The sequence below is a fragment of the Phyllopteryx taeniolatus genome, chromosome 1, assembly GCF_024500385.1.
Source record: "Phyllopteryx taeniolatus isolate TA_2022b chromosome 1, UOR_Ptae_1.2, whole genome shotgun sequence".
Lineage (NCBI taxonomy): Eukaryota > Metazoa > Chordata > Actinopteri > Syngnathiformes > Syngnathidae > Phyllopteryx > Phyllopteryx taeniolatus.
In genome coordinates this window covers 1,716,951-1,741,489 of record NC_084502.1, presented here as the reverse complement: position 1 = coordinate 1,741,489, position 24,539 = coordinate 1,716,951, and the positions used below count along the sequence as shown (strand labels likewise).

The 24,539-nt window shown below is 42.2% G+C and overlaps 2 protein-coding genes across 3 annotated transcripts; both read right to left on the bottom strand.

Moving 5' to 3' along the window:
• Nucleotides 1–1,811: 1,811 nt before the first annotated feature.
• On the bottom strand, nt 1,812–16,376 carry plekhm2 (pleckstrin homology domain containing, family M (with RUN domain) member 2). 2 transcript variants are annotated; one of them, XM_061790198.1, is made up of 20 exons: nt 15,815–16,376; nt 14,323–14,429; nt 14,082–14,191; nt 13,921–14,020; nt 12,791–12,878; nt 12,540–12,714; nt 12,204–12,263; nt 10,149–10,425; nt 8,900–9,595; nt 8,755–8,824; nt 8,101–8,191; nt 7,932–7,996; nt 7,084–7,172; nt 6,879–7,011; nt 5,777–5,949; nt 5,491–5,556; nt 5,241–5,400; nt 4,207–4,386; nt 3,995–4,111; nt 1,812–2,372 (listed from the first exon to the last, which is right to left on the bottom strand). In XM_061790198.1, exons 1-20 carry the CDS (start codon nt 15,872–15,874, stop codon nt 2,235–2,237), a joined length of 2,955 nt encoding a protein of 984 aa, XP_061646182.1. In that variant the 5' UTR covers nt 15,875–16,376; the 3' UTR covers nt 1,812–2,234. The 2 variants fall into 2 exon arrangements, with proteins under 2 accessions (XP_061646182.1, XP_061646268.1); XM_061790284.1 differs by lacking the exon at nt 12,204–12,263 and having other exon boundaries at nt 15,815–16,375.
• A 1,149-nt stretch (nt 16,377–17,525) lies between these two features.
• On the bottom strand, nt 17,526–22,853 carry ddost (dolichyl-diphosphooligosaccharide--protein glycosyltransferase subunit (non-catalytic)). The gene is made up of 11 exons (XM_061788786.1): nt 22,577–22,853; nt 21,808–21,918; nt 21,634–21,720; nt 21,446–21,549; nt 21,275–21,369; nt 21,044–21,137; nt 19,307–19,455; nt 19,047–19,194; nt 18,312–18,432; nt 18,125–18,231; nt 17,526–18,035 (listed from the first exon to the last, which is right to left on the bottom strand). The coding sequence occupies exons 1-11, from the start codon at nt 22,800–22,802 to the stop codon at nt 17,886–17,888; spliced, it is 1,392 nt and encodes a 463-aa protein (XP_061644770.1). The 5' UTR covers nt 22,803–22,853; the 3' UTR covers nt 17,526–17,885.
• Between the last annotated feature and the right edge of the window lie 1,686 nt (nt 22,854–24,539).

Sequence of the window (24,539 nt, the reverse complement as noted above, 5' to 3'; positions counted from 1 at the left end):
AAAAAGAAAAGTTGACACACCCCCATCAAATGGCAGGTCTGTGTGATTTTTAAAAAATGAGACAAAGACAACCATTTCAAAACTTTTGAAACCATTCATGTGACCTATGGCATGTACAACCCAATTAAAAAGGATAGTTGTAATCGTTTCAGGAGGGGCAATAAAAACAATCAACTGAGATAATGTGCCTGCACAAGTGTGCACACCCTCAAACTGGGATGTGGCTGTATTCAGAATGAATAAATCACGTTCCAATTTGTGTTGAATGGGATTCAGCGCACACCGGCCACCATTTAAATGACCCCAAATAAAAGTCTGATGTTCTAGTAGGATTTCCTGGCCTCCTGTATTAAGCAAAGCGCTGCTTGACAATGACAGAAGCAGCAGTCCAACCACTAACAAAATCCTTCAGTGGTACCGATAGGAAAACAATGTGCAAGGAAAAGGCTCTCTCATATATATATGGCTATATTATATGATTATATGGAGTTATTAGAGGTAGAGTAGAGAGTAGTTTTCTCAATTAAAAAAAAAAAAAAAAAAAAAAACACTTTGTCATACATGTTAAAACTGTCTGCATGACCTGAAATTATTATTAACCAAATAATTATAATTTTTTCTCTTTTTTTTTTTAACAAATGGTCACAGCGGAACAAGAATAGCCAATCAGAAACTGTAGAGAGAGGGGGTGTTACCAAATAGTGTGTCAATCATACGAACCTTGCACACGGAGGCTCGCAAGGACATACCACAGCCTCTTGCAGAGTAAAAACTATTATAGTTTCTTGGCCGGATTATTTAATTCGGATTAGCAACAAAAGTTAAAAAGAAGGAATTGGACAGCTCTTGAGACAAATCAAGGGTAATCTCTGTAACGGTGGTGCCCTACACATGGACGGTTCCATTGCTGGGCTTGGAAAGCCAACACGTACATCACATCACTGTTCTCACCGGGCCGTCAGTTAAGTTGTTCACCGCTCTTATATTTTTAATTGATTGTACATTCTAAAAAAAATACATCAAACTGGAAGCACTGCATGTTTAGTAATATTACATCATGAATAAGTCATGCTAGCAATGTAGCTGCTATGCATGATAACCTAGTCAGATGAGGGCATTTCTTTGGGCAGAGATGCGGGGGACTGAAGTGAAGCTACATTCAAATCTTCCAAGCAGTTTGAAAACTGCATACTCCACCTTTCACACATTGGAAAATACTTTTCAGAAGACCAATTCCTACCTAATGTCTTCGTTTCTTGAGATTTAGAATTTTCATTAGCTGTAAGATTCAATCATCAAAAATCAGCCATCCATTTTCTGAGCCGCGTATCCTCACTAGGGTCGCGGGAGGGCTGAAGCCTATCCCAGCTATCAACGGGCAATCATCAAAATCATAGAAAAAAAATAAATATCAGGAAATATTTCCATCTCTGTGTAGTGAATGTACATAAACTACAGTTGGCGTTTCTGCTTTCAAATTGAATTACAGTCAGCGCACCATATTATTTCATATACACAACTGCCACGGTAGTTGATTATTAAATCTATTAAAATTGTGGCACACAAGTATACGTTATAACCCCAACCCTTAATGTTAAGATGGGATTTGGTGGAGAAAAGAAAAAAAAAAAGACTAATAACTTAAAAATGAAGAAAAATTGCATGAAAATAAAACTATTTACACTAAAATAGTACGGAATTTTCAGTTGCACATAATTCAAATGTGGTAAACGGATGTCATTTTTCTCGAAATTAATTATGTTTAACACTTTTTAATCATGGGCAACCGATGTACATGTTTGAATTACGTCCAATTCAAAGGACTTTTTTTTTTTTTGGTTAGGTTAGGGTTAGGGTTAGAAACATGTGGTGGGCCACAAAGTGGTGCGGCAGGCCGGATGTAGCCCCCGGCCTTGAGTTTGACACCTGTGACGAAAGGTGTCTGTAACAGGAAAATAATGACTACAGGCATGGATTATGTGCAGCATATTCACTTTTGTGTTGTCCTTTTTTTCCCCCTTTAAATCATTCCTTTGTGGATGGCTACAAAGCACGTGTGATGCCGGTCAACATGCGAGAGTTCTTTGAAGACATTTTCTCCAGCGCTCATATAGAATATTTCTATGTGGCTCTGCCGGAGCACCGCTTGCGGACCATTGTCCTTAAATGAGTGTGTTGACCTATCACTGGCAATAGTGTTCATACGTGTGTGTGTGTGTGTGTGTGTTTGTGCGTCAGCACCAAGGCTCGCGCTGCGCTCGGCCTCGGGCCAAACTGTCCGCCCGCTGCCACGCGCTCTTCATTAAAGCCAACCCTTCGCTGCAGCGCTTCTGAACGGATGGCTCGCACACCTCTCTGTGGGGCAGCGCCACCTGTGGACAGTAACCACATGCTGGCAAATGGACAGAACTTCACAGGACCATATTCTATTATCCAGAGGTGGGGGGGCTCGAGTCGACTCGAGTCACGTGACTTGGACTCGAGTCGCTGATTTTATGACTTTCGACTTGCTTGTTTCCCACATATGAAAGACTCGACTTGATTTGGACTACATAACTTGACAAGTCAATAAAGCGTGGCCTTTGTTTTTGAAAGAAAAGTTATTTATTTGTGTCGTGCGAGCCACCAATCTGGCAATCTGGCCGGTACGTATAGGCTATGCCCCCGTCCATTGGCCCAGACACAGACGAGAGCTGAGGCTGCCTCACTGGGCGAGGATCACGGAGAAAAATGATTATAGTTGGACTCACGGATTATCTTTTTGATGAAAACGGGGGGAAAAAAGAAAAGCAACATGCAAGGTTTGCAGGTCAAGGATAAGACACAACCTCGATGAGGTGTGTCTTCATCTGTCTGACGCAGGTAAGATAGCTAGGTTATCTTCACATTAGCTCTCTAATAACTGATCAAAGATTAACTAAACTTCATGCCAGTTATGCCTTTAAGTGAGAAGACAAAGTGATAGACAATACGGAGACCAGAATCTAAAAAATAGATTATTAAACAACAGAAACTTTATATTTTAGCATAGATAGATTCATTGAGCGGCTTTTCTCGTAGCAGCTTGTCCGCCATATTGGATGTGGCAGGTCTGCTTGTAAACTAATGCGACGAAAAGGACAGAACTTCATAAAGTGACAACCTACAAAGTGATAAATTCATTTCCCTCATTTGCCCATTTACACACATTTGGGAAACAGATTAGCACCAAAAACAACATATGCAGTTTTTAAATTTGATTATACACGTTGACTACCACATGCAGTATATTTCAATATTTATCATCCCCGGAACAGTGTTAGATATATTGGTAGCTGTAAACACTCATGCAAACATTAGACAAAATATTCTAAATAGTAATAATACAAATTATTTATATCATACTCTTGTTGTTCATTTAATTTTTAGAGGCATAAATGTAACTGTGTGTTCATTCAATTTTTAAAAGGTGTAAATGTACTTTTTGTGTCATAATTACTGAAAAAGCATTTTGACTCCAATATATGTTGTGAAGATATGACGAAATATGACTTAAGAGTTGCTTGAAACAAGTAATGACTTGACTTGTTTGAAATTTGGTTGGCGACTCGACTTGATTTTTTTCCGCAGTAACTTGGGACTTGCTGGAGACTTTAAGATTACGACTTGAGACTTGCACAGATGTGACTTATTCCTGTCTCCGCTTTTATCAGGCTTTAACACAAATATGCCAGCGATAACTCGGCAAGATTGTGTCCCTCTAAATATGGACAGATTTAAGAAAAAAAAAAAAGCAGTGGATCTCCGCTATTCACTGACTGCATATAGTGCATAAAATTAATGCCCATTAGAATTGCAATAAAGAAATAAAATAATAACCCCCCAAAAAAACGACAAAATGGGGGGTGGACAAAAACCAAATCAGCGAATCGGTGCGTCCACAGGTGCTAAACAGTGAATATGCCCGGGTCCACTGTAGACATGCATATTAAAGACAAAGTTTCTCCTGACTGACCTGGAAGATGCTTCTCCATCTGCTGTCTAACACTCGCAGCAGTCTGTCTCTCTCCTCACGTCCGCTGAAGTACAAGACCCACGGGGGGAGAAAGCGGTCACGATCCGCAGCAAACTCCTGCCCGTAAAACAAGCACAAAATACGCCCCGGCCGATGAAAACTCTAGCGGGAGAGCAAATTTAAAGGCATCTGCTACGCCGTCGTTCACCCACGATGACAAAGTACTCCACGTCGGCCTCCAGGCTGACGGCCTCCACGTCACAGATGTCAGCGCTGCCCAACGAGCGGAAGAAGCTGGTCTGGCAGTCCTGATGGCAAGTCAGCAGCCTGCTGTCCGTCACCACCAGGCAACACGGGATACACGGGGTTTGGGCCGCACCTTGGGGGATGACCTGGAGGAGAGCAAATTGTAGATAAATCTTTGTAGCACTCAAGATAAAGTACAGTAAACCCCCACCTATTTGCGGTTCGTTATTTACAAATTCCCCTTTTTGTGTTTTTTTTTCTTTGTGGAAATAAGCCCAGTAATTGGTGTCAAAGAAACACAAGATTGAGAAACATGTTGGGGAGGAGCCAACTTTAACATGGGTTGTTAGCGGAAGTTACAGAGAGTCTCCTGTATGTACACCCGCACTTCTGGTGTTGCGTTCAAGTTTGGCAAAACTATCGTGAGCCAAAGCAGAACGTGGTACAGTGTCCATCGCCCACTAATTGTCAATTACCAATCGAACACAGCTGCTGTTGAATTTGTGATTGGATAAGCGAGTTTGTATGTTTGCTAACAGCTGACAGTAAGGTTCACTATCTCAGAGATATTACATGATACAAAAGACAGTCAAAAGGTAAATTACAGAGTAATTTGCTTAGTTTTTTTTCTGAAAACTTCAGTTTATAGTTTATTTAAAAAAACGTTTTGTTTCAGTCTATACACTTCCTGTCAGCCATTTTGGAAATGATGTCATTGTTGCATGCCCATCAGAAGCAGAAACAAACATACTGGCCTTTAAATGGTTAACCCCCCCAAAATATAATAAAGATTTGAATGTATAGTTCAGGTTAAAGTAGTTTTAAAATACTAACCTGTTTACAGTGGAAAAAAATATGAATATGCTGTGTATTTTACAGCAATTTTGGGGAAGGTGACAATGTTTGTCATTCAAGCCAAATGAGGGTGAATTAAACTGATAAAACCAAAGAATCATTATCATAAATAAATACAAAATGTTTGGTTAACGTCTGTCCTTACTCCTTTGGAGACCGACTGGCAGAGCAGCTGCATCCAGTCGGCCATGTCCTGCTCATTATTGGCACTGAGCTCCAGCGGGGGGCGCTCTGTCAGGATGACTTGAAAGGCATGCGGACGCTCGGAGCTGTTTGAACGACGGCATCCCCCGCAGTATACACCCCTGATTGGAGAAGGGGGACACGTGGATGGTGAGCTGCCATCACTACCTCCGCCCACCTTGGCAGTGGCGTAAAGATTTCATGAAAATTACCCCATAGTGACTGAGAGCACTGGCGTCGCATCAGTCCTTTCTGCATAGAGGTACAGAATTCCATTGCTAGAAGGGGTTAAAGTAATGAGAATGCTGAGAACGCCACAGAAAGAAGATTAAATTGATATCATTTGTTCAAATGGCAGAAACTATCATGTTAATGTAAAAATGTTTCGCATGTAAAGCGTGTGTATGTATACCAGTAGTCGGCAAACATTTGTGCTGAAAACCACATTTGTATGTGAGGACCCCGCCCCCGCACTACCACCACCACACCACACCCCACCTGAGGACGAGGTAGCAGCTTTTCCACAGCTCCTTGCCCAGGTATGTGGTGCCAGCCCGGTACTGCACCAGCCCTTCCTTAGCCCTGGTAGGTAATTTCCAGTTTGGCAAGGTCGTATCCATAGGATCCTCCCAGTGGACCAGTGAATACAGATGTATAGAAACTTCAGAAACCTGGAAGTACACAGAACCGCTGCTTTAAAGGTGCAATTTGCAGTTAAGAGATGATCAAATTAGACTTTATACCGATCTGATCGGTTTGATCGGCTTGCATTTCATAATTCGCCGATCCGATCAATGACATCATCGATCGGCTCCGCAAAAGACATTTACGTTGCGTCGCCGTCGGGTATGAATCACAAAGCTAGTTTATTTTTAGCCTTGTCTCGTGTGTTGTGGCATAGCGCTGTAACTATCTGACGGCCAATAAAGTTTTTTTTCAATCTTATCGGTGAAAAACATGTCTCTGTGGGACTATTTTGTGGTGTCTCAGACAAACAACATGTTAGTTATTTGCAGTTTGTAGACAACTGAAGTACAACCCTAATTCCAATGAAGTTGGGACATTGTGTTAAATAAAAACAGAATTCAATGATTTGCAAATCATGTTCAACCTATATTTAATTGATTACACTACAAAGACAATATATTTACTGTTCAAACTGATAAGCTTCATTGTTTTTAGCAAATAATCATTAACTTCGAATTTTATGGCTGCAACACGTTGATGGCAAAAAAAGAGTGAGAAAGTTGAGGAATGCTCATCAAACACCTGTTTGGAACATCCCACAGATGAACAGGCTCATTGGGAACAGGTGGGCGCCATGATTGGCTAGAAAAGGAGCTTCCCGGAATTGCTCACCAGTAAAGATGGAGCGAGGTTCACCTCTTTGTGAACAATTGCACCTTTAAACAATTCCTCAACGTACAATTGCAAGGAATTTAGGGATTTCATCGTCTACGGTCCATAATATCATCAAAAGGTTCTATGTGCCCTGCGATTGGCTGGCGACCTGTTCAGGGTGTACCCCGCCTCCCGCCCGAGCCAAGGCACAAACACGGTTGGGAAACAAGACACCACTGGCCATTTAGCATGTTTTCACCTCGCAGTGAGATTCCTGGGAGACAAATTTTGTGAGAGCGAGTTTTTCCATGGTGGCATCAGTCAGGATGGAAGGATATGGGGGCTCACGACAACCCTTCACCATGGCCGTCTTAAGAACGGACAAGAACCATCTGGAAGCGAAAGTGATGAGATTAGTGTGGGCAGTGCACCATGAAGACACACGGAGACATGGAAACACTCACAAGGTCAAGGAGGCATCAGCTGTGTCTAACAGGAACTTCCTTCTTCTATTAATGCAAACTATAGTCACTGTCTGTTGATCAAGGCCCACCTGAAAACGTGAAATGTGGATGTAAAAAGTCTACACAGCCCAGTTCAGATGCCATGTTTTGGTGATATAAAAAAAAAAGAGAACGTATTTTAAAACATTTCCGCCATTATTGTGACCTATAAACTGGATAAAATCTTTCAGAGAGGACACGTAAAATCAAACGACTGAGATAATGTGGTTGCACAAGTGTGCACACCCTCTTATAAATGGGGATGTGGCTTTGTTCAGAATTGAGCAATCCCATTCAAATAGGGCTGCAACTAACTATTTTAACAATCAATTAATCTGCTGATTATTTTTTTCGACGAATCGATGAATCGGATTTAAAAAAACAAAAGAATTTCCAACCCTTTATTCAAAAACAGGACTTTATTTCAAATTGACAGTGCAGAAAATGCACAAACTGATTATGATTCAGTTACGGTTTGCTCCGTGACAATAAATGTTTTTAAGGTAAAATAAGATGTTTGTTTTGAAACAAAGACAATTTGGCTGTTCTATTATAATAATAAATATTAATATTTACAGCTGGGAGGCTGAAATTCCAAGAAGTTAAAGTTAAACAAGGTCTCTAAACGATTACTCGATGATCAAAAATGATCATCAATTAATTTGATAATTGATTAGTTATCAATTCATCGCTGCACCTTCTTCATTCAAACATTCAAATTAGGCAGCTACCGCAGGTTGAAAAGCTGTTTTAAGTTTGAGAAGTGGAACTGAGGTCAAGTAGTGAGCACAGAAAAGAAAAGATCTTACTGAGATATAGTCAAGCTCATTGTAAGAAACGGCGTCTTCCACTGTGTAAGGCTTCTCTGCTGCACCTGCGTGGAATAATGCAAAGTTTCAGCACACCTTCAAGGCTCAACAGCGCAGAGGTCCCACACTTATTAGGTGGGGTCACACATTATTTGGCTATTTGACTGACCTTTCCTCAGAAGATAGATGTAACAGTCGGTCAGCAGCAGGTAAAGAGGCTGCAGGTCCCCTTCCATATGGCCGGTACTCATCCTCACCATCTAAACACACAAGATGGAATGGTGCTACACTGGACTGTATCATTAATACATTGCAGCTGTCCAATCGTTGCTTGATATGCAAAAAGTGAAAGTCTGCCATGCTACAGTGGTGTGACTATTCTATTTAAAATAAAACTCAATAATTAGCCTAACACGACACACAATGCTGTACCGGACTGACGAGCTGAACCACCATCTCCGAACAATATGGAAATGAACAGCTCAAATACACTTCAAAAGAAAGCGATTTGTACATGAGCAACTACTACGCCAAAATAGAATTATAGTGGAACAATCATCAGTAGAGTGGACCCCCGCTATTTGCGGGGAATAGGGGCCGGGACGGGCCGTGAAGAGCGAAAATCTGCGGATAATTGGCGGCCATTATACATGTATTTTAAACGCAAATAATTCTTGAACAAACTGGGATAAGCCACTAAGTGTTTTCAAGATAACTGTTAAAAAAAAGGAAAAAAATTATTTTAAAAAAGTAGATGGGTGAAGCTGCGGGCGCTGAACCGTAGATATGCAGGGGTCCACTTTATAAAATATAAGCTGATCACCCTGAAGAGTTGCTCCTCATTCTCCCTGAATACGTGGATCATGAGGAGTAGTAAGTGGTTGTTGTCCACCCTAGAAGACAAAAAGTGAACATGTAGCGCACGTCACGTAACTAGACAAAGCACCCAGAACAGATTGTGTCCTTACTTAAACTCCGCAGGATGAGAACTTTCCGAGGGACTAAGCTTCTCATCTTGTACAGAAGTCGTTTCCCGCTCGTCTGTATCATATCCCTCCTCATTCTTCACGTCTGCTCCCTGTCCTGCTGGCGCTTTTGCCTCTCCTTGATCTTCATGGCCACCTGAAAGTATCTGTGACTGGCAATGCTCTGGAGGGTCATGGCGCCCACCACCTGGGGGAGCAGAGTCTGGATCGTTGGGGGTAAGGCAGAGTACGTTTTCTGAGGCCCGAAGGAGGTCTGGGCTCGAGTCCGGGTCGGGAGGCTCGCCCCCAGAGTCCTCTCGAAAGGGCCGCCACGATGGAGGCTCGGGACCCTCGTCCCTCTGTAGTTCCTCGTCGTACTTGGGCGGGTCCCAGACCTCCTCGTTAAGTCTGTCGACGACGTCCCGGAGGGGTTGGCCAACGCTATCCATGGAAGTGTCCGTCATCTCGGGAAGCCTTAGGAGGGCCTCCGCACCATCCTCCTCGCATTCCGCCACCACCTCTGACCCCGCCCTGTCCGGGTGGATTACAGTGCAGTTCAAGGAATCGGCTTCCTCCGAGTTGGGGCAACTGCTGCCCATTTCGATGTGCTCGGATGATAAGGAGTTATGGATGCTGCTGATGGAATCTGTGGAGCTCTTCCCACGTCGTTTCTTGCTCGCTTTTCTTCGTCTTGCCATCCTGGAGGTCAAGAGGAATAAACTGTTCATGCGTACAAGTAGACCAAAGATTCTCAATGTGCGATATGTGTGCTCCCTCTAGTGGTAGGTGAAAGAATTACCAAATGTTCAAACTGGGCAGAATCTTACAGTGGCTGAGCCCTATTTTATTATTATTATTTTTTTTTAATCCAGTGTCGGACATTCGTTAAGTACAGTTGAGTTGTATTCAATTTTTTAAGTGCAATACATTTGCATATAATTTTTTAGAACTGTTTTTTTTTTCTTCTTCTTTTACATTTCAGCATAGTTATCTAGGTTCTGTGCAATGCATTTTGATTGAATCAATGGTATTTTCCTATATGTAAGTGCAGTGTTAATTTTAAAACTGTACAGAACAGTGGCTTAAAATAATAATAGGAATAAAACCTCTGTTTCCCGAACACTTGGACTCTCCTATGCCACAGTATTTTAATGTTGATACTTGGAGAGCAAAGTATTTTCTGAGATGGTACTTGCTATAAACAAGTTTGAGTATCACTGAGTAGACAAAGCTGAGAAAGTCAGCAATCTACCGAATAACTTCTAGCTCGTTGTTGGCGCTCTCGACGTCGTCTCCGGCGCGGCCAACGTGACAGCGCGCCACATGAATCGGCGTCAGGTCGGCTGAAGTGTTGGCGTCCGAGTCGTGATTGAAAGGGTTGTGTCTGGATGTGGGACTTGGCGGCGATAGATGAGGGCCCGCCTTCAGTTTGACGTTGCCGACAGTTAAGACCATCGAGTCGCTGATGACGGTCAGAGGGTCGGAGCCGCTGGACCTCGGGCAGCTGGCCTGGTCGGTCATGTCGCCTTCTTTTGTGGAAAGTGACACCAAGACACAAAGTTATGACAGGAAACATCTCACGTTTCCTCTTGGAGTTGTAGTAATACACAAAATTTTGGAAATGAGTGTTTTGTCATTCTTATATTTTCCAACGTTCAGAACCACCAGTTGTCAGTGTTTTTATCTGTACACACATTTCCACAGAAGCATTGTGTATTTTTACAGCACCACTGCACACAAACGATACACACGAGTTAGGGTTTGCCGCATTCTTGATGTTCATCAGCAGGGTCCGAAACACACGGGACCATATAGGTAGACAGACAGTAAGCAGTGACACAGGCCTAGTCCGAGCATTTCTTTGCTGAGATGAAAGAATTCACGTAGTGACTACAGTGATCCCCGCATATTCGCATTTGACATTGGCTAATTATGGGGGGAACCTATCTTCTGTTAGTCGCTGAAAAAAAGTCACATGTGTGGCATTTAGTGGCTTCTTGGTATCAAGGAACTATAGATGTGAGTTGAGTATTATTTAGACAAGTACTCCTTTGCCGCCATCTTGTGGCAACTATAGGCAATTACAGTGGAGTTTGAACTTTCTTTTAATAGGAAGGGTTCAATTACTCTTGGTCCCTATCCCCCGAGAACAACCGGGGACAACCAAGTGACTACCGTATCTCTACATTGAGCACTGTGTGCGTCTTCTTGAAAGAAAGAAAAAAATATATATATTATGCATTCAGCTGATATTAAAATACAGCAGTTTTAGTACAAGAGTAAATGTAATTGTACTGATTGTTTAGCAGCATGGTGAAAGAGTAGTTTTCACATCTGCCTCAAAGTTCTGAGCTCTGGGGTTTGGGTTCTCCTTGTGCTTGCGTGGGTTTTCTCCAGGTGCTCCTTCCTCACACATTTCAAAACATTGAAGACTCCAAATTGCCCATAGGGCTGAATGTTTGTTTGGCTATACGTGCTGGCTACCACGGCTCTTGCCCATAGTCAGCTGCGATAGGCTCCAGCTCACATGCAAACCTAATTGAGGATGGGCAGTCTGCAAATGGATGGCTGGATAATTGTGTGCTACTACTTCTGATCAGAGTCTAGGCTAGTGTCACATACTGTAGCCCATACCAAGAAGAAGCGTACGGTGGACAGATTGTAAAAGATAAGAACAGTGACAGCAGCCACACTCGACTCACTGTGCGAAAGAAAAAGGAGCATTAGGATGACATAACACTTGACCTTCATGCATACAACAGAGCAAGCAACTTAATGTCTTGGATGATAGATTTAAAAAAATAAAAAATAAATAAAAAAAATTGCGTTATCATTAACATATCCTAATCAAATATTCAAAGTTGGAAAAAGGTATTCATGAAAACACGCATACATATTTTGCAAGGAAATACTATAAATTGTAACATTTGTTTCATTCAGTCAAATAGCGCTCATTTTTTGACCTAAAAGTGTTCAAGCTATTGCGCAATTACCCAAAAAAATTTTGACATGGCAATGATTACTGTGTAAACACAGCGCTGCATTTATGCTAAAAGCTATTAGTGAGCTATTCTAGGTGATCAAATAGACTCATGATTGAATCATAATTAAATGTGCTTCCACAAGAATTAGACTTGAATAAGAAAACTGTTGATTTTCCACAATGAGAAACACATATGACCTCATATCACGGCAAGTCGTGTACACAACATACATTAAGCAAAACAAGTGGAAAACAAAGGGGAATGACAAAGGAAATGGGAAGGAGGTGGATTGGCAGGAAGGGAAGGTTTAACCAATGTCCCACCTTCCCAGTCTGCACTTGGCATTGCCTGCAACACGGGGAAGATGTCACCGAAATCATAATCTAAAAAAGGAGGGATAACATGAAACATTAGAGAGCAGTTTAGACCATTTGAAAATAATGGGAATTATGGCATGCAAAACAAAATGAATCAATGGAGGGAGAGTATATAGAAAAGTGTGAACTAAAACAATAAAATTCTACATTGTGAACAGCGACGTACCCATCGATGACGCATGCCACTCTCTCTTTATTGGCTGAGTCGTAATGTCACATCCCAAGTGGACATTTCAAGAACCACATTACACTCACATGATACGCTACTAATGCGTAGCTCACCTTCACTTGAGGGGGCGATTGCACTGTCGTCCCACTCCAGGTTGGTGGAGGTCAGGGAGGTAAAGGAGTGCAGGGACAAACTGTCCGAGCTCGGGAGCCTTTCCTCGAAGTCCAACAGGTTGCGCGGTTTGTAGTACTCGGGCATGTAGGCGGCCACGTCCAAATAGGGCACGTCCTGCAGCGTCAAACGGGCGGGTTAGAGACGCGTCACGTGTTCATTCGGAAAGGAATCGCGTGAAAGAAATGCGGACCAGCTCCAGATCAAAACGAATGAACTCCAATCCGGCCACCAGTGTGAGGAAGAGCGTCAGGTGGTCGTGACTGCACACCAACGCATTCCTACAACAACAAAAATACTGATTGTGCCTGTTATCAGTCATCACAACATTTGAATGCACTGTAACTTCTTCAGTCCTTTCTTGTTATTAAATCAGACAACGTAGGAGTCGAAGACTTACGAAGTTGGACCCAAGAATCACACAAACATTCATTTAACATACACACCCTTGTCCAACATCAACAGCGACGCACTTCTTTCAATAATGAGGCACCTTTGCATAAAACCGTAAAAGGTGGGACATTTTGCTGCATGTTTTAAATGGGAAAAGGTAGCGCTCTCTGGTGGACACAATTTGAAAGTCTCTACAGTGTTCCCTCGCTATGTTGCCTTTTTTTTAAGCAATTGATTTTTTTTTTGGGGGGGGGGGGGATGTACAGAATACTGACTGTAATGCCCTCACATATGGGAAAGGAAAGCAACAATTGCTCAAGCATTTTTATTGAACACAGGAGCTGCTGTGGGCCATAACTCACAACAGGACACTCACACGCAGACTCGCCAATGTCGCCCCAGAAGTCCCCACCTCTTAAAGAAACATTTATGTACACAGACACTGCAATACCTACAAAAATTTTTACACAATATTCTGCTTGCAATTTGTTTTTGTTTTTTATGTTCAAATACAATTACAATGCACTTGAAATGTGTGTTTCAGTAAGTTTAAGTGTGTCTTAATACGTTTGAATGTGTTTAAAGCATGTGAGAGTAGTCAACCTATATAAATGGTTGCTCTAGAAACACAGCGTTCCACTTATTGCGGGTGGATCTGGAACGTTTCCGCCGCGATAAATTCACTGTAGTCCAAATTGACATCTTAAATAAAAAAAGACTGCACTAGTTTATGTTCAGATAAATGTGCGATCAATGGCATTTTTGACTCTTTTTACTATTTAATGGTAATTTAAGAAACACATGACAATTGTAAAATGTTTTAAGAAATGAATATTCACTGTCATTCACATTCAACACTGCCAGTGCGGCTTGAAAAACAACTCGGCACAAAACGTCCCTTGGATGCCTCAAGGGTTTTAAATCACTTACTTGAAGTAATACTTCTGTAGTAGTCCTTGGTTCTCTTGGAAGAGGCGTAGGTAGCTTTCTAAAGAGCTCTCGCTCAACGCCAGGTATAACCAAGCACGACCTGGGAGCACAGTCAGCATAAGGGTCATTGGCGTGCACACGAGTGCGCAAGTAAGACTCACTTCGACCGAGGTTCGTTGCTATGTGCTGAAGCTCGTCTATCTGCCGGACAGCCTCTCTCCTTGTGAAGTGAAGGACAAGAACCCAGTAGCCTGACGAGATATCCTGCAGCCTGCAGTGGAGAAAACATCACGGACAAATATTTTGGGACACATTGGTGGACAGGTGATACAGTACGAGATTTGCAATGTTCATTTGAGGCATTCCCATCGCAACTTGATAGAAATATGACAACTTTCTTACCCGTACAGTAGTGCGTGGTCTAGGTGCTCGCAGAGCCGCTGCAAAACCCGGTCGTGGTTCCGGATGGCTGGAGTCTCATCTTCACATGCCGCAAAGTAACTTTGCAACTGCGGAAACACAACTTGTCACTGATGACGGCTCATTAGATTTGGGATTGACAGTACGGGAGTATTCTTTTTCACATGAAGATAAAGGACAACTTGTTTTCATATTTACCGAACATTCTACAAAGAGATACAGCTGAGCTAACGGAACTGAACAACTAAATGATGACTTTGAGTTAGGTTTTAGTCCAGACTTTTTTTTTGGGGGGGGGGGGGGGGGTTTAGTGCAACTTTTTCTCTGGGACAGAATAGAAATGGTGGAACAAACTGTGACACACAAGCCACGAACCTAATTTATATCACACAAGACCATGAACGTAATTTGTACCGGAAACGGAAGAATGAAAGGCATTTGTGGCCTAACCAGTCTCTGAAATTGTTGTTTCCCAACTAATCCCCAATGTTTAGCCAAACATTGCGACTCCAGTTCAACAAAATAACATCACAAGCTCGGAAAAAAGTTAGAGCCAAGCGGTGGAAGTTGACCATTTGACCTCAATCTCCTTGTGAAGACCAAAGTGAAAGTCAAATATGTGACAGAACTAAAGATATGTGGTGGGAAAGTCTGTTAGACTCAGTCAGCACTGTTGAACAAAGACTTTGCTGTTAGATTGAGGGGTTACGTGATTCACTTACATTAAAAGAACTAGGCTATAATGTAAGATCACGTGCTTTTGATAGCGGCATGTAGCATTAAAATGATATAAATAAATATGGTCGAAGGCTAAAAGTGTGTCATGTGTACAAGGAGTAAAGACAGTACAATCACGAGGATAACTATATTACCTTTCAAAGTGATTGTTGCCAACACGTTAGCAGTTGTGAAAAGGGCAAGCAGGCTGAAGATTGACCACATTTGAGGAAGAATGACAACAACTTGGAAAGAACACATTGTGCAAGCTTTCTAAAGCAACGGTGCTGTTGTTTTGGTCACTGGGCATACACACCTGTTTTACCAATATTGTCAGAAATTCAACCTTCATAAAGGCAAACTGGAACAATGTTTATGACATGGTGCATTATCTAAGATTGTGCTGCTCTTTTGGGCTTCAGCGGTGCAGAGAACAGATGAAGGAATGGATGGATGGATGACGTCAACGGTGCTTGGGGTGTGTCGAATGACTGTTTCCACACATTATAGGACATGGCGAAGCAAGAAACGTAGAATATTCAATATTTACGATGAAGCAAATATGTGGCAGGCGCCCTGTCCGGCCCCATGCTGTATGCCGCAGTGGCCCGATGCGGTCGTCGCAACTTATGACAACATGACGTCTAGCTATTGTTGTTGAAAGTCGGCCAGGGGTAAACGTGAGCCAATTTCGGGGTCGAGACCGTTTCCCAGGTTGCACACTGACCAAACGTTAGCGCACGCAAAATGCAAGTACCTTCTTGACGGAGAAGGAGATGTTTTCCAGAATGCGGTCCTTGACTTTGAGCTGATCCATGGCGAGCGGCAAAAGCAGCAGCAGCAGCTCACCGAAACCAGTCAGCTGACTCCGACTGCCTCGTCCACTGCTAGTATTGCTAAAGCTAACAGCGCCGTAGCCCGCTTTGTCCACACATTTACAATACAGTCGATAAACACATTTAACTTTTGTGTTACAATTGAACGGCGACGAGCTTAACAATGTTGATTTCGTCCCGCGATAGTTAGCCACTTAAGACATTGAAGGCAGCTAGAAGAAACCACGGAGAAGTAGTAACCGCATCTTTAGCACAATGTCGCTAAATGGCACTAGTTAGCACGTCTCTTGCTGTTACTTTACGTATATTGTCCAATTTATTTTCTAGTCACCAACGGCGAACTTGTACTAAGTGAATGCGCTACACAGCTAGCCATTAGCCTAGCAATTTCATTCAGAGTCACGTCACAGGAAACGCGACGTTAACTCAGTCTTTGAAAACATACATGAGAATCATGGCAACAAACCGGAAGTCTTGATTATACATTTATTAATTATTCTTGCAAAATTCTAGATACAAAAAAAATATTTTATTTAGTCATTCAAAACCAAGGGATTCGGGTTTTTTGTACGGAAACAAGACAATGCATTAGTGCCGTAATTAACTTTAAAAAGAAAAAGGGGTTAAAAGTATTTTATTAAAAAAAAAAAAAAAAAAAAACCTGGCCCAGCTTTTGTATTTTGAGTCATGCAGGGCTTGGTAATCCGCAACGCAAAGGTTTAATCGAAGCAACGCTTGTCTGTTGAATGCATCTCGCTTTTTGTTTACCGAAAACTTTCAAAAATGACTCGGGCAATCAGGTTCACGATATGTCAGAAATGTTTTTAGTTTTAACTCGGCCTGTCAGTCGAGTACTTTTGTTAACCAGATTAATCACACTTGAATTTGGATTAAATACACTACACACAAAACCACATTTTGCTTTGAGATGGCATTTTAAACTTGTCCTAGTGTTAACATACTTAAATGACTCACCTGCATCATTATTTCCTCCCAAGCGCACCTGTTTTACAAGATTAGGGGTTGTGGGACAGGTGTACCAAATTAAATATTTCAAAACATAAAATACCAGTTTTCTACTTCAAGACGATCAATCAGTACATCTGCAAAGAGATCCTGTAGCGGTTGCTTCGTTCAGTGCGCGACAGCTGCTTCACCATGACAACAGTCATGCTCACAATGCCCTGAACATCCAACAGTTCCTGGCGGGGAAGAACATCACCATACGGGAGCAACCCACCTTACTCCTCTGACCTAGTTTTGGGCTGATTCTATACCCTTTATGGGTGAAGTTAATTTGACCATCTCTAAAACTTTTGAACACACGTCTAAGTGTTCAATGCTTTGCTACTTTCTGCACAACATACCGTTTTCCAACAAGAAGCTGAACAGCAAAATTTGCAACCGTGCTTGATCCATGAATCCAACAATTCATTCCAAGAATGTCCACTTCTATCACTTTGTCCTGAAATTTCACCCAAAATGCCACCATACAACTAAATATTCCTAATATTAAAAAGTATTTGTTTTGAAATGAAGTCCATATTTCCTAAAAATACTGGTCTTGACAATATTTGCTGACATTGTGCTGGCATGTTGCAAAATCAGACAAATCCAAACTTGGTCATACAATTCCATGTGGAATGTCAATATTTTATTGTTTAAAAAGTCTTCAGACAAATTAGCAGTTGGCATCTTTTTGTTCAGTGCATGTGGTTACTACAGAAATTGTAAAACAAGGGTCAATAACTCCTATTCCTGTTGTCGCTTGTTCGTAATTACAGAAAATATTTTCACAACCAAGTGTAAAGTAACATTAACAGAATTCAAAGTTTTCACAGGCCTTGAAGTGGAAAATAAAGACCACACACCAGCATTAAAACATCCACCAGCCACTTACTTGAGTGCCTTTGTACCCCAACACAAACAGGTTCAATTTCGAGTCGCTTTGAAAGTTCAATCGTGTCAATTTCTGTCTCTTTTAGCTCCAAATTAGTCAGACTTCTCCTTCTCCTTCATGTGCAAGAATACCACGCTGAAGATAAAGAGTCCTGACATCATGGAGAAGACGCTGGCGTAGTACGGGAAGGCCGAGGGGATGAAGCGCTCATATTGAGTGTGCTGCAGGGGACGCACTGACACCTGTTGTGACAAACATCATAGGAGGGGACAAATATTACTTATTCTATGTCCTTAAAAGTCACCAGAGCAGAATTTAAACAGGAACCCGCCTGAGTGGAAGAGTATAGATGCGTGTATCCCAGTCGGTTGTAGTCCACCTTGAACTGGAAAACTCCGTACACGTCGGGCAACTTGAACTGGACGCTGTATATCCCATCTTGGAAGGAATCAAAACATTCCATTGGCTGGACTGTATGTCAAGATTGTAAGCAGATACAAGCAGCAAGGACACAGTACCAGCTTTCTTGAGGTAAGTCCTGACGAAGGGGTCAATTCTCACAAACTCCAGTTGAATATCGTCGCCGTCGAAAGGAACCCACTGGCCCTCGGAGAGCATCTCGATAACAATGCTGTACTCCTGCGTCGACAACACATTTGCTATTCAAAGGAGATGTATTACGTTGTTAAAAAAAAAAAAAAAAAACAATGCCAAATAACTGTCACGTTTTTGTCAAAATATTGCAAAGGATCAAGAATTACGGCCACTTCACACTTTTTTTTAGCTTGCCTCAAGCTGTGGCGATAGCTCAATGAACAGTACAGTGGACCCCCCACATACTAATTTCCCAATTGTTTGAATTTTTTTGGTTTTGTTTTTTTCAGTGGAACCACCCCAAAACAGTTAGTGGTGCTTTATCTCCACTTCTGTAAGATCTTATTTTTCCAATGCAATTATCTGTGGATTTTTGCTATTCGCCGTCAGGCCCAGTCCCTAAATCAGCGAATAGCGGGGGTCCACTGTGTACCTGTGTCTGTCTTATACTCCCCCCAGGTGGCCAAGGCAGGCACACCAGAAAGAGTTGCATAATACTGCATGTTTTTATAAAGTACAATATTATGAAGTGCATTTTTCCTCATTAAAATACATATTACAACAAATTGAGTCTTTTTTTTTGGGGGGGGGGGCTGACAGTTATATTTCAATACTATGTTCCCTTTACAGATTTAGATGTGGCCCGCTGGGAAACTCACCACAAGGTCAGTGACAGTGTATGCTGCAGGGGGAGTGCTCTCTCCCACGGGATGATGGCTAACTTTGCCCACCCTGAGGACGCCGGCCTCTTTAAAAACCCAGCGAGAAAGAGCCTCGGCCAGCTCCCTGTTGCCCGTCTGCTCGTGTCTACGAGGAACAAGACGATCACAATGGCACTGTGCTTGACTAAAGAATAAAACGGTACTTTGCTCTAAAACAGCGGGAACGAAAAGGATTACTATAGTGAGCAAGAACTGACAGCTGAGATCCAGGTGCGGCTTTCTGCACGTCAGAGTTGAAGAAGGCGTCACTAAAGAAGTCCAGTGAGCCGCTGAAAACTACTCTAGCATTGTTTCTGGCTTGTAGCCCAGCAATCAGCAGGGTGTTTTTGCCCACTGCGTGAGGGTACTAGAGAAGTAGAAAGGAAGGAAGAAAAAATAAAATAACATTAAAAAAAATACAACAGCACAAATTACTCTTATTCACTTCATATAATAAACAATAATGAATACTACTTGTATAGCGCTGTTCAAGGCACTCTGCCACTTTTGCACACCAAGAATTGCGAGCTAGTATTTTGTGTAGGAAACTACTAAGAAGGTCCCTACACAACTGCAGTGCATGGGATTACAGTTGAAACCAGAAGTTTGCATAAACTATATAAAAAGACACACACTTTTCCTCAGGTTTTAGGTCAATTGGGATTGCCCCAATTATTCCCATTTGCTAAATGCCAATAAAATGACAGATTCATGTTTTTAGACTATTTTTCATGACTTTCTTTTAAGTACGAAGTTTACATAGATTTCATGAGTATTTGGTACCACTGCCTTTAAAGTGTATGATGTTTTGGATATCCTCTCACAAGCTTCTCAATCGTTGGCAGGAATTTGGGACAAATTCATTCCTCCTGACACGAATGGTGTAACTGAGCCAAGTTTGTAGGCCGCCTTGCTTGCACATGCCTTTTCAGGAGCACCCATACATTTTTAATAGGGCTAAGATCACGGCTTTGCGATAATCACTCCAAACATGACTGTTATCCTTAAGCCGCTTTGTAACCAGTTTGGCAGTATGTTTTGGGTATTGTCCATTTGGAAGACCTGTTTGCACCCAAGCTTTAACTTGGAGACTAGTCTTGAGACATTGCTTCAGTATTTCCACATAACGTTCTTTCTTCACGATGCCATCTATTTTGTCAAGTGCACCAATCCCTCCTGTGGCAAAAACAACCCCTCACCATTATGTTGACCACTGTATTTCACAGTTGGGATTGTGTTTGCAGGCTTGCAAGCTTCCTTCTTTTTCCTCCAATCGTAACATTATGGCCAATCAGTTCGATTTTAGTTATGTCAGACCACAGGACAGACAGGTCTGGCTAAGGGCACACTCTGACCAGCTTCAGCCAGCATCTTCACAAGGTGCTTTGCTTTTGTTCCTGGGCTGATATCCACATTTCGGATCAAAGAACATTATCTCTGGGACACGTCTTACTGAGCGGTGTGATGGCTGGACATTCCCATGGTGTTATACTTGGGTATAATTGAACAAATGAACATGGCACCTTCAGCAATCTAGAAATAGCACCCAAGGTTGAACCAGACTTGTGCAAGTTCAAAATTCTCTTCCTGATATTTGGGCTGATTTCTTTTGAGTTTCCCATGATGTTACACAAAGAAGCAGTGTGTTACAGGTGTGCCAAGTTCAAACACAGATACAGGGGTCTGACTCAAATGTCAAACCTATCAGAAGCGTCCAAAGAAATGACAATCATCATCAGGGTTTTTCCCAAATTGTTTAAAGGCATAGTACTGTATGTGAAGAATGTAATGAAAAATTGCATGAAAACAAAATCCTCTTATTATTCTGTCTATTAGCATATTGAAATGATTTTGGTAATCCTAATTGGCCTAAAACAGAAACAGTTTAGTCCGATTTCATGTCAGACAGTGAGAAAAAAGGTGTGCGTCTTTTTATGTAGTATATTTTGTTGTACCTGAGAAATGGGTCTGTCGGGAAAAAAGGAGTAGGCCGTCGAAGAGCCAGTGAGGACGTCCAGAACAAGAGGGTTGTCAGGGTCAGCCACCATGCTGAAAAAGACAGACGTAGCACGTGAGCCACATTCATCACTATCGAAACCACCAGGTCATGTAGATGCCAGTAAAGTGACGTCCATTGGTGTCTTTAACTCCAAAATGATGGCCCTTTTCAATTTCATCCTACTTACCCAACACCCTTAAACAACACTGGTTTATTGGTGGCTTTTCCAACGATGGTTGGAGCTTTCAGCAAATTATCTGGGTCAGCAACAATCAGAGTGTGCTGGAGACAACAACAAAAAAAAAAGGTGACTTGTGAATAAGCACAGTGCGGCATGGCATTGGTGCAATTTGATTACCTCTCCCGGATCAGACTTGTCGTAGTTGTGATGGTCAATGACGGCAGTCCTTTCTTCGTCAAACTCTATGCCACACTCACTACCCAGTTCCCTCAGTGGGTCACCTGATTAACAGAGGGGAAACAATGAGCCTTGAACATTTTAAAATCACATTTAACCTAAGCCAGAACAGGTAAAAATCAACAGACCGATATCAAAACTGGCAGCAACCAGAACATTTCCTCCTCCATCAATGAATGATGTAATGGTCTCCAGATTGATACTTCCTCCAAATTCTGCAGATGACCGAGAGAAGGCTTTGGGAATTTAGACAGCAAAATGTGACACTGAAATATGAAGTAAGACAATAACAAGTCATGTGCCTTCTACTGATGGCGAAAAGATGACGAGATGGTCGTACAGGAACTGGCCATATTTGATCAGAGAAAGTGATGGGTCATCGGCGGTCTTGAATGTAAGATCAAAGCCTCGATCTGAAAAGTCAATGCAGGAAAACGTCAACAAACTCACTACACGGTCGCATAACAATATTAAACAGTCTACACAGTCACAGAACAACTACATTAAACAGTCTACACTGTCACATTCAGTACCAAAACAGTCAATAGTGGCTAGCATCCACAAAGACCGCACTATCACATACAGTACCAGGGAAGCTGAATAGCAATTACATTAAATAGACTACATGGTCCAATAACAAACCACGTCTTTTGTGGCACAACAATTATTACGTCAGTTCCACAAGCTGTCGTTGATCCGGTAGGTTTAATTAAGCGACAGAAATGACGTATATGGCGCGCGCCAGAGTAGCCAACTATGTTTGCTTTTGCTTGAGGAATGCACTACATACTGTAGTCCACTTTTAAACACTAGACAGATTAGTGGAAAATAAGTGGATAGCTCCAAAAAACTGCCCAAAAGTTAAATTCTTGTTAATACTGCCCACCACATAAATCGGCCAGAGTGAGTCAATTATGGCAGACAAAGCCAGGCCAATATTAGCATGCGTTTGGCACAGCATGAAGCTCAAACCAAAGCCAACTACTCTCCGAACACAATTTTTAGCTGGCTTGTCTAACACAGGGAGGACAGAAGACAAGAATGCAATAAGATGACACGTTTGACGCTCACCTGCCAGACTGCGGAAGAACATTGAATGGGTGTCTCTGATGTGGGTGTTGTCCAGCAGGACCAGCGTCTTACCGTCGGCCGCAGCGCAGTGCAGTAAGGAGGCTAACGAAAGCGATACAACGACAGCGATGTCCAAAAGTGTGCGCCTCCTTTGAATTGTCCGTGTTTTGGACTGCAATCGAGAAGCGGCCCGGTTTGTCGGCATGACTGCTATCGACGCGGCCATTACGCTGCTGTGTGGGTGGAAGTCGACGTCAGCGTTCCTGCGGCGCTTCACTTTGACCCCGAGAAGTAGCCAATCAGAGAGCGGAACGCGTCGCCTTAAAGTTTGCTTCCACCAATAGGATTAAAGCAGCGTCGTGGCCTACTTCCGCTCTGTTTCTGTTGTTTCACCCTTACAACCGAGGAATCCGGGAAGGATGCTAAAAAGAGCACTTGCCGAGGCAACTGTCAAATGTGGGGAAGAAAGAAGCCATCATTATGCAGAAGCACCATCACTCGCCATACACAAGTTATATTTATTCAACTTTTGAGGATTACATAAACAGTGATATTTTTCCAACAGCAATATGGCCGCCATTCTTCACATAAAACACGCCACAAAGTACCCGCTTCATCCAGACTTCAACCATGGGCTGAAATCGAAGATGAGAACAAAAGTAACACAATGGCTAGCTTTTTTTTTTTTTTTTAAATGGATCTCATTTTCACCCCGATGCAGTAACATTACAGACTTTGACAACGCAAACCTGTAAAATTTAAATTGTCCTAAAAGCGTAAAATGTTAAAGTCCTAATGTTTAATCCCCACATATGTGTACAAAATAAATATTATATACTAAAAGAATTTCTAGGAAAATACTTAATACATAATACACTTTTGTTCTTTAAGAAAATACCCAAAACTGAGTACCATGGGGGGGAAAACAATTCATACTTTTCTTGTTTTTTTTCAATGGACAACGCACGAGCCATCATTACAATACAAAAATGAACAGATTATGTAAAGTACAGTGTTGGATTGATACACATTACCAACGCTGGCTTGATGGCAACCTTTCCTTCTTAAAGTGTTGCATCCAGTGGAGAACGTTGAAAAGTATCTTTTGCACTGCTAAAAGAGCTTTAAAGACCCTGTAAAGTCATTTCCGTGTTTCTGTTTCTGAATACATTAAATTTGTTTGAGGTGCTGAAAACATGAAAAGAACAAAATAATTGAGTATGGAATTGTGGCTATTATTCTTTGAGCATTTCATTCATTAAAAACAAGCCAGAGTACGCCCTTGGGCTTTCTGGTATTAGTTGGCCCTGCCCCACTATATAAGTACTATAAGTACCAAGCGCCGTCATTGCATCAGAGGCTATTCGGCGCATTTGCCAGTTCCTTAGGAATAATAACTTGGCCAATTTCTACCGCTACAGCGTGCAGTTAGCCATCAAACAATGCCTACAACCTGAAAAAAATGCACACGGAGCAAAGCGATGGCCAATTAGACGGCTCCCCTGCTGATCTCACGGGCCAGAGTTGGGTTCGTCCAATACTTCACAGCCTCTCCGTGCGCCAGATCCAGACAATAGAAACCCTTCTCGGAAACTTAACTATCAGCCCGCAAGCTAACGAGTTAGCAAGCTCGCTAGACTGGCAGTGGGGTCGCCTAATACAACAGTGCCTCCCTCGGTGTGTGCGGGTCCCCGCATAAGAAACACATCAGGGAAAGTGAACCGTTTATTAAACACAGCAGCGCATGTTATTCAGCCTGCAGCTGACTACAGACATTTGAGCACATACTGTACGGACCCTGAAAAATGAGCGGGGGGTGTTTACAGTGCATTTAGCGGACACGCCCACTGCGACCGACAACTTAGAGGTGGGCTCCATTTTTCATCATTTTGACGGCAGGTTTTTTTTTTTTTCTAATTCACTGAAATTTGACAGGCTTGCTAACAATACTCTTCTCTGTGGT